The 9,680-nt window shown below is 38.5% G+C and overlaps 1 protein-coding gene across 1 annotated transcript in view; it reads left to right on the top strand.

Annotated features, from left to right (window-relative positions):
* Positions 1 to 7,821: 7,821 nt before the first annotated feature.
* chd4b (chromodomain helicase DNA binding protein 4b) overlaps positions 7,822 to 9,680 on the top strand; it is a 36,724-nt gene continuing 34,865 nt past the window's right edge. The window contains 3 exon segments of the mRNA XM_008431422.2: positions 7,822 to 8,075; positions 8,343 to 8,599; positions 9,082 to 9,206. Of these exon segments, the coding sequence (XP_008429644.2) occupies positions 8,536 to 8,599; positions 9,082 to 9,206 (189 nt within the window). The 5' untranslated portion in view covers positions 7,822 to 8,075; positions 8,343 to 8,535.

Genomic DNA, 9,680 nt, shown 5'->3' with positions numbered 1-9,680 from the left:
CCTTTGTAGGGCTCACTTGCCTCAGTGAAAGTCAATGTTTATGATTCAACAATAAGAAAATTATTTATGGAAAATATAATTACAGTGACAGTAAAGCATGGTGGTGGCAGTATGATGGTCTGGGGCTGATTTACCTGCTTGTCTTGCTGTAACTGATGGAACCACAACTTTCTCCCTCCTGTAGAAAATCCTGAAGGAGAATATCCAGCCATCAGTTTCTGACCTTTGCAAACATATAAGTGAAGATCTGGGAACGGCATAGTCAAAGTTTCTACTCAAACCTGATTGAGATGATGTCCCTTAAACTGACTACTTACTCAAAACCCCACAATGTGGCTGAATTAAAACAATTTTACAAAGACTTTGCCAAAGTTCCTCCTCACTGTTGTAAAAAAAAAAACAACTAATTACTTGTTATTGCAAATGCTTTTTCTCATGAATTAAATAATTATTTGAACATTTGTCTTTACTCAGGTTGTCTTTCCCTTATAATTAGTTTGAAGGTCGTAAACATTAATGTATGACAAAAACAGAAGAAATCAACATGTTGGAAAATAGTTTTTTTTTTGCAGCAAAACATGTTTTCAGCTTTTACTGCTCCTTCACAAGAAAGAAACAATTACAAAAATCGGTACAGTTTGATAAAAACTTTTCCCTCATAGTCAGCACAAATCTTCAAATTTACATTTTGGCAGCAGGAACTTTATCAATGGTTGTAATGTGTTTGCATTTGCTATAGAATATTTTATTTATAATTAACTTTTCAGATGAAATTCACAACAGCTAAACTTGGTGATTCGGACATAATTTTTTTTTGTGTTTTGCTGCTGGAAAACTCAAGACGTCACCACAGACTTTCTCCTGACAGATCCGTCTGCACACTTTCTCATTCCCCCAAATTTCTCTGCTCGCTCTCCTCTGTCTTTATCTGCTGAGACGGGCGACTTCTTGCCTCCTTCTCTCGGTCCTCCTCATGTCGTATTCCTCCTTTGTGTCCCCCGTCTCTCCAAGTGACGTCCTCTGTTGTCTCCCACAGCAACACCATGGTGATGAGCTTGGCCACCGTCACGTCCAGCGCCTCTGTTATGCTCGTCCCTTCACCCCCTCTCTCGTAAATAACTTGCCCTCTTTTTTTTTATCTTTATCGTTACCCCGTTTTGTAGATGTTTTATCATGCTGACATGGTCTGGTGGTGATTGACTGTAGCCAAGAGACGCTTGTTAAAGCTTTAGCAGTGACATGTACATGGAGATGACTTGCATTTCCTCCTATTAAAGAGAGAAGCAGTGGACTTTGAGAGAGTCTGCTGGATAGATGGGGCACATCTAAACTGATCTTCCTCCATGCTCTCATGGTTGCATGGAGGGGGTGATTGACCTCATTCAGGATGGCTGCCTCAGGGTGCCTCTGGACTTCACGGGCATGTTCCCCCTCGAAACGTGACCTCTCACCTTTAGCTCCTGCATTACTGGAGGCCCACCTGCCTCAGCAGTTTGAGTGCAGATGCAGAAATCATCTGAGGCGTGCACATGATCGCTGTGCATGAGCACGCTCGCACTGCTCAGGCATCCCTGCCAACAAAGGGCTGAATGCACTGCTGTGTGTGTGTGTGTGTGCATTAATATTATGGGATGGCAGGCGGTGGTGTTGTCAGGCAGGGAAAGTGGGGGTGGCAGAGAGGGAGGGGAATGGATGACCCATGAATGTTATGGAAATATGGTGGCGTTGAGAGGGGAGGGGGCCCGGCTGCGGCCTGTGCACACGGGATAGAGGGAGCAGATAGCGGGATGAGGTGTTAGTGACGGTGTCGCACGTGAGCCCTGTGCACGCGCACACATGCCTGTCTAAGGGGCATTCAAGCAACAGTAACAGACAATAGCCAGGCATAAGGCTTTGTTGCTATGCGATCTGCATGCACCGTACCACAGGGAATACTAGTGGCCATTTGAGTGAGGAGAAAGGCCTTTGTTTTTTTTGGCTCAGATCTTCATTTTTACAAAGAATATGCCACGTTATTTACTGTGAATGGGGAATAAAAGAAGCTTGCATTTACATTGTTAAAGGGAATTTCATCTGCTGGTGTCTGTGAGTGCATATATGACCTTAAGAGGGAAAAGTCATGACTTCAAAAAGTGTTGGATGCAGAGTCATTTATCGATTACACATCTAGCGTATCAAGAGGGAAATATGAGTGAAGCTGGATTACTCCTACTAAAAATAACATCAGAAGCTTTGACAGATAGTAGACAGTATACCAAATTAAAGTGTAGCATACAATTACAAAGTGATGTTATCTATAACTGAAGTTCAGTAGTATCAATTGTGAAATAAAAATCTGATTTAATTTACATTTATCCAAGAAAAACATTCAAAAGTTTCTAACAACAGGGATTATTAAAACAGTCATCAAATATTTATTATAATTGCGACAACAAATATTAAATATTCACTGGTCAGTGATTCTTGAGAATAGGGACAAAACAGGTCCTATGGATTAAGCACAAAATTTGAACAAAATATACACAAAGTATAATTTTTTCAAATATCTGACTAAACTAACCTGGGTCATGTGAGCACAACAATGTATTTTTTTCAGGTATTTGCTGAATATTTTTTTATTTTAAACATTGTAGTCGGTGGATGATGCCTGTAAAAGCCCTTGTCCAGGAGCAGAACTCAATACATTATAATAATTTAAAACAATTAAAGAAATACTAAAATTATATATTATGACAATTAAGTATAAGTAGTCATATAAATAATTATAAAAGTATCAATAAATTGAATTAAAAATAATTTTTGTATATTTTCCAACTCCATTGAAATTTGTCCCTAGTTTTTGTCAACACCGTCAGAAATGAAAAGAATGTAACAAAAAAAAATAAAAAATCAGGCATTATTGGGGGGCACCAGAACTTCTGAGGACCCCATGACCTCTTCCTTTCTCTTCCTTTGCTAAGAGGGCTAGTTAGCTCTGGTTAGCTTATGTTATTCTTTAGTTTTTTCTTCTTTTTATTCCTAAGTTGCTTGTCACAACCATGATGTGTCAACACCATAACTGACAATTTACAAAACTTTGATGAAATTTTGTGAAATAAAAGTTTAATTTTAGTTTATTGTAAAGATTTCATGGACCTGATGAACTAGAATATGGCCTCCTTCAGAATAACATCATATAAATTGAGATAGTTTGGCTTTTTGTCAACTCCGTCAGATGTCAACTCCATCAGAGTTTTTGTGACTATTTCAGTGAAATTGTTGTCAAATCTCACTTAAATGTGCAATTAATTCATTTTAATGTATTTTACATAAATTGCATTACTTCACATGTACCAAGTTTTTCATTTTACTCACTAGTTTGTTACCACCTTCAGTTCTGTGTCAAATCGGGCAGGCACTGTCAACTCCGTCAGATGGACTTTTTGTTTTTTGTTTTAAATTATATTTTTTTTGTTTCTTGAGAAGCATTTGTCTGTAAAATTAGTAAAAAATATCACTATTAGGGTATTTTAAAAATCATTTTATATTTATTTTTGTCAGATGGTGATGACAAAGTTCTGGGTCAGGTTGATTAAAAATGTAATAAAAAAAATGTGCAACTGGGAGCCTGCACCTTAGCATGTTTACATTTCCAAAACATTATTTGTCACATTTGCATACATAAACTTGAGAAATAATAAAAAAAAAATTATGGGAAAATTAAAACCCATTTTGTGCCTATTCTCAAGAATCCCTGTGGTATTTTCACCTTTTCTGTTGGTGAGCTGTAAGTCTTTGAGGTTGGAAAACCTCCTCGCCATCACCCTAATCTTTAGGGACTTTGGCTGTGCAGCTCCAGTCAGAATAAACATGTTGGTAAAAAATATTACATAATTCTCAACAGATATTATATCTGTAACTGTTACAGATAGACGAACTGATTTGTAGCAGAAAAAACTACATGTAAAATATATTTGTTTTCTTGCAGACTTTTACTGAATCAGTGTTTCCAGATTGATGCCTTATGTCACTTTGCGTTATTACAGGCAAAGCCCTTATAATTATAGTTTCTAACAAAACAAACAGCACGGAAATGTGAACCTCAGTGAGGGATGTAAGAACAAGATTAAAGAAGATCTGAAATACATCCTCAAAAGGCAAACACTGTCTTTATTCAACATGAATATAAAATAATGGCTTTGCTGTATGTTCGCCGCAAGTGAGCTGCATAAAGTCAAGCATATATAATTTAAAAAGAGATATTTAAAATGATCTGTGCGCATTTAAAATTCACATGTAGCAATACTAGCAAACACGTTCAACTTATATCTATTTGATTGCATAAAAAGTTCATGTTTTTCTCAATAAATTATGACGCCTTTGGACACTTAATTTATTGAAGTAACTCAATTTGATTTGATAATTGCTCACAGAGTGATATATTTTAAAACCAGAAATTATTTTTCTTTGAAAATTAGAAAGTTACATAAGACAATAAGTAAAATCCTGTGCTAGGTCCATGTTACGGCCTACACAGTCCTGGGTAAAAATGTTGACTTTACAGTCTTAGATAAAAACAGGTGGACAATGAGTGCTGCACTGAAGCATATCACTGGAAAGTTGTGTGGAGGGAAAAAATTCTGTCACCTTCATGACACACCAATGCACTAAAAAAGGCTAACCCAACTACTGAATAGATACATTGTTTAAATTTTCCGTTAAAATTTTAAGGTTTTCTTAAACTTATGACAATTAACAAAAACAAATGTCTGAAAATATATATCCCACCTTTTATAATGAATATAAACTATGTGAGTTGTATTTTTTTAATGAATAAGTACATTTTTTGACAATTATTTTACAAACCGAGGTGCACCTGCAGATGTAAGAGGATTTTACGACTGCTGAGGGTCACCTGGGGTCACGCAGTCTCACTTGACAAATGATTTAATTTTACACTTATTCGGGAAAACTATCAGAAAGTCAGCAATTTAAATAATTTAAAGTTGATTTAATAATTTCTACTGATTGTGTGTTAGTTTTGCTAACATTTGCTGCACACTCCACGTGGTTGCATATTGACCAGTAAATATCCTGAAAAATAGTGTAATTAAATTAACTGTTATTATATTTTACCTTCATATAATCATTGCTTGAATGTAACTCAAGAAGTTTAATACTGTAAAAAACTATGCTTGAATTCAACATTCACTAAGCACATAACTGTCTAAGCCGAGTTTAATACAGTTAACTTTGACCTTTACATGGAAAAGCAGCAATAAATCTCTAAACCTACAGTCTGTAACTTTTATAAAGAATTTCTTTTTTCTCATTTGTTGAAACTGTCACCATGTTGTGACAGTTTATGAGACAAATCTGTGAAAAGATCAATCTCCTCCGCCTCCTTCCTGAGCTGCTATTACTGTCTGAAGAAATGCTCCGCTCCGATCCAAATATCAACCAATCAGAGCCAGAGGGCTGGACTTAGTGCTGTCAATTAACTTCGTGTACTCTCGCTAAAACGTGTTAACGTCGGAGAAACAACTTCCCATTTCTGGAAAACAGTTTATGCTAACTAGCCTTAGCTTTCACAACATGCTATGCCAGCTGCAGGGTAGCAGAGAGCAAAGGGCCAGGGGGAGCAACACACGAGATATTGATTGACAGCTCTAAGACCCGCCTCTTGGTTCTGATTGGTTGTTTCTAGTTAGCAATGGGAGAAGGTAGAGGAGCTTGACTCATACCATCCATACTATCACAACTTTTAACAAATATGTAATAAAATATTTATAAAAGTGACGTACTGCAGCTTTAAGTACATGTAAACAATTCCAATTCATTCTTTTTAATGGTCAAACAATTACTATTTATCTCAAAATCTATGAAAGAGGTAAATATTAATTCTTATTCCTCATTATCTGTGGATGAAGATGTCTGAAGTGTCTTTATGTTTATAAAATTCAATTTGTTTTCCAGTTATGATATGCTTACCATTAGGATGCTTAAGTTTTAAGAATTAATGATAAAAATAAGTCAGCTATTTTAAGGTGATAAAAACCCTTTTATCTTTAAAATTGTTACTGAAATTGTGGAGCTGCATAGGTTGATTGGGAATCTTCAACATTGTGAATGTTGTTATGAATCTCTTAAAGTGGCAGGCACATAGTGCCATTTTATAGCATAATCAATTGCTATAAAATTTGATAGCAAAAATGGCAATTTTATAACTTCAGTTAACGCAACTGTGTGTTATAAAAAATCCTATCAAATATGACTTAAAAGAAATTTGACATTGTAATTTAGCTTCATGAAATTGGGCCTCTGTCTCTTTAAAAACTCCTGCCTTTAGGAAGTTATCACATCTCTCCTCTATTTATCCTCTAATTATATTTTTTTTACCACAGTTTCAATGAGAAGTAGCTCAGTGCCAAAGCTCACTGAGGCGTTTGCTAATTGCTGTTGCTAGTCTGAAGGAGCAGAGTGAGGGAGTAACATGAAAGCTTGCAAAAAGCAGCTCCAAGGAGGAGCTGTGGTTTGGGGGTGGAGCTAGATCCACCCAGGTGTTTTGAACAGCTTGGAGATGAAAGGGATTTCTCAAAAAATGGATGAAAGAATAAAAGCAACACTCCAGAAATAACACTATAGCATCATATATAGCTAAAAAGAAGTTGATTTTACGTGATACTGGTCCTTTAAATTTATGGATTGTGACTATGTTTCTTGAGATAACAGATGTGGGACAGATGTATTGGAGCAGCAAGGCGGCCTCAGGCCCAAACAGGGTCACTAACATCATTTTCATAGAAGCTAAACTATACCAGAATTATGAAATCCAGATGTGCTCCTGCTTTGTTCTCCTGTCGACTTGTTGCACATTAAAGTTTGTTTTACTTTCTAACAATAAACACTGCCAACATAAATCACTTTTCAGTAGCACTGCTGGTTTACTTTTTACGAAACCAGCAGCCAAAACTCACATAGATTCGCAATATGAATAGTTTCTGGCACCAGATGAATGTGTGACAAGATGGTGGATAAATCTTTACAGATAAACAGTTTAAACAGCTTTCTTTGCATGCTGTCTGATTTGAGCGCAGCTTAAATTGTTTACTACTTTTTCTCGCTGAAACTGCACGTTGTGGTTTCTTTTAATGAAGTGGTTTATGGAACTGCTTCCGACCAGCAGCAGCAGCAGCTCTGCTGGTCGTGTTGGTGCAGTTGCGCACCTGTTGGCGTGGGACCGTTTTGATTTTCCTGATGGAGAATCAGAGGTAATATTTGAGAGAGAAGGCCTCGGGTAAACACTGAACCTCTGCAGGGTGTTTGACCCGCACACTGCCGGCATGCCGTCCACCTGCGTGAGCACCACTCACAACAAAATCCATCACTTTATTCCCTTATTTTTATGTATTTATTGCATAGTTTTAACACCAGCTGGACGCCCGGTGAGTATTATGGTCTGTCACTAGAGGACCTGATCTCCTCCAAGGACCATCTGTGTGGTGTTTTCTTTTTTTTTTTTTTTTTTTTTTTTTTTTTTTTTTTAACCTTCTTGTCTTTTTAGGTGTTGTATATTATTATGGGATGTATGCTGCCACTGATGGAGTATTATGGTCTGTCCATTGGAGCAAGGGAGGGGGGGTGTCACTATGACAACGGGGTTGCTAAGGGGGCTGGGACTTCCAGTGGAAAGGGGAAGAAGTGTGCATGTGCATGAGCATAGTGCATGCATGTGCGCGTGCATGTTGGAGGGGGTGGGGGCAGCCGGAGTATTATGGTCTGTCCGTTGCGAGGTAACTATGCAGAGTCCTGCGTGCGTGTGGGAGGGAGAGGGGGGGATTATTATGGGATGTCTGCCCCCTTTGTGTGTTTGTGAGGATGTTAGCTAAGCGCTGCCTGTAAGGTAAGGGGGAAACAAGAAGTGGGGGACGGAGCCGCGTGTTTGGGGTCATTGCGAAAAGAAACAGAAATATCACTCGGGGATTTAATGGGTGAGCACCCTAGGACAACGTCTGGAGCTGAAGCAGTGTGATTGGTTTTTATTTGTCGCTCCGAAAGAGGGAGCACACCTCGAATCGGACTACACGCACACTACAGTAAGTTTCCAATATTTGAAGGCAGGAATTTTTAAAGCTTAAACTTTTCTTTGATGCATCTTTCTCATAAGAGGCTGTGCATTTATTGTTTTGTTTTTTAATAACATGGATAAATGTCACCTGTAAGTTGATCCACTCTTTTGTTGGGATCTACCTGCATAATAACTTGTTTGTTTTGACAGGTGGACAATTTAATAGTGTGTGTTTACAATTGCAACTGGGCAGGCTTCGAGCCAATCAAATGTATCATTATTTGTTTTTTTCCAGCACCAAGCGCCCAACCACCACTCCTCACTCCCCCCCTACTCACACGCTACCCTCCCTTCCTGGACACCCCCGGTCCATTCTCCACCAGTCCCACGTCATTTTCCCTCCTCCCTCGCCGACCGAGGAGCGAGGTTTTACGGGGGATTAATTCGCCCTGCAAAGAAATAAATTTAAACCTTTCGTAGGGGGGAAAATGTCGTGTAGCGAAGATGAGAGGGACGACTTTGGAGCGCCAGAGGAGCATTCAGTTCTTCACGGTAAGCTCGGCGTTTGCCCCCCTTTCTTTCTCTCCCTCCTTTCCCCGAAGAAAGGTCCATCTCTGTGTAACTTGAGCTTCTCCGCGATGCTAGCTGAAGCTAGCCGGGAGTATTCGGCTCGGCTCGGCTCGGGTCACTCGCCATGACAGATTAGTTAGCTAACTTGAGAAGCAAGTGTTCACACTTTTCGTTATTTATTTATTTTATATTTTTTAAAGAAACATCGCTAATGTGTTAATAAGAGTGTGGCCTGTTAAAGTTTTATTTTATTTTATTTTTAGCGTTAGGAAATCGGGTAAGTTTAAACCTGTGCTGTTGTGGCATTCACAGACGCATTCATGTGTGCGCGCGTGCACAGCCGTTTGCCCAGTCGTGCCAGATGGAACAGCGCGCGCGTTCGTTCGTGGTCTTCTCCCCCTCCGGCCTGCAGTCGTGTTTTCTCTCCTGAAACTAATAATAATGCGAGCATGTCTCCTTTGCAGATGAAGAAGAGCCGGAGGATGTTGTCTCCGACCTGGACGAGGTACCCAAGTCGAAGAAGAAGAAGAAAGCCAAGAAGAGCAGCAGAGAGAGCCGGAGCAGCAAGAGGCAAAGACCCATCCGGGAGGTGAGCTCGCTGCCCTTGTCAAAGTTTGCATGCTGGATATTTAAATTGATGTATTTATTTGTGAGGGAGCTTAGAAAAACTTTTTTTTTAATTCCCTAGTTTTGCAGCAGGTTCCTTGAGGGTTTCAATTCAGCAAGCAAACAGGCAGTTTGTGTCGTGAAAAATTGCAATGCATAAGCAAATAATTTTCCCCATTAAAAATGAGGGAAATTAATTCCACCCACAGCTATGCTTAAATATGATCCACACTCAGTTGGAGTAATTTTCAACATAATGGAGTCACAAATTACATAATAATACTGATGTTTTCCCCCCAATTATTGTAAAAAAAATATTTTCTGCTATTCTAAATATTTATTTGACTTACTCCTATTCCTCGTTTTCATTTTTACATAAGAAATATAAAATATAGATACAAGTAAGATATAAGGTTTTCCCTTCAAACTTGCAGTATGTAACTTTAAAAAAAAATGT

Source organism: Poecilia reticulata, linkage group LG16 (assembly GCF_000633615.1).
Source record: "Poecilia reticulata strain Guanapo linkage group LG16, Guppy_female_1.0+MT, whole genome shotgun sequence".
In the NCBI taxonomy this organism is placed as follows: Eukaryota; Metazoa; Chordata; class Actinopteri; order Cyprinodontiformes; family Poeciliidae; genus Poecilia; species Poecilia reticulata.
The sequence above is the reverse complement of the archived record's forward strand: the minus strand, read 5'-3'. Positions and strand labels throughout refer to the sequence as shown.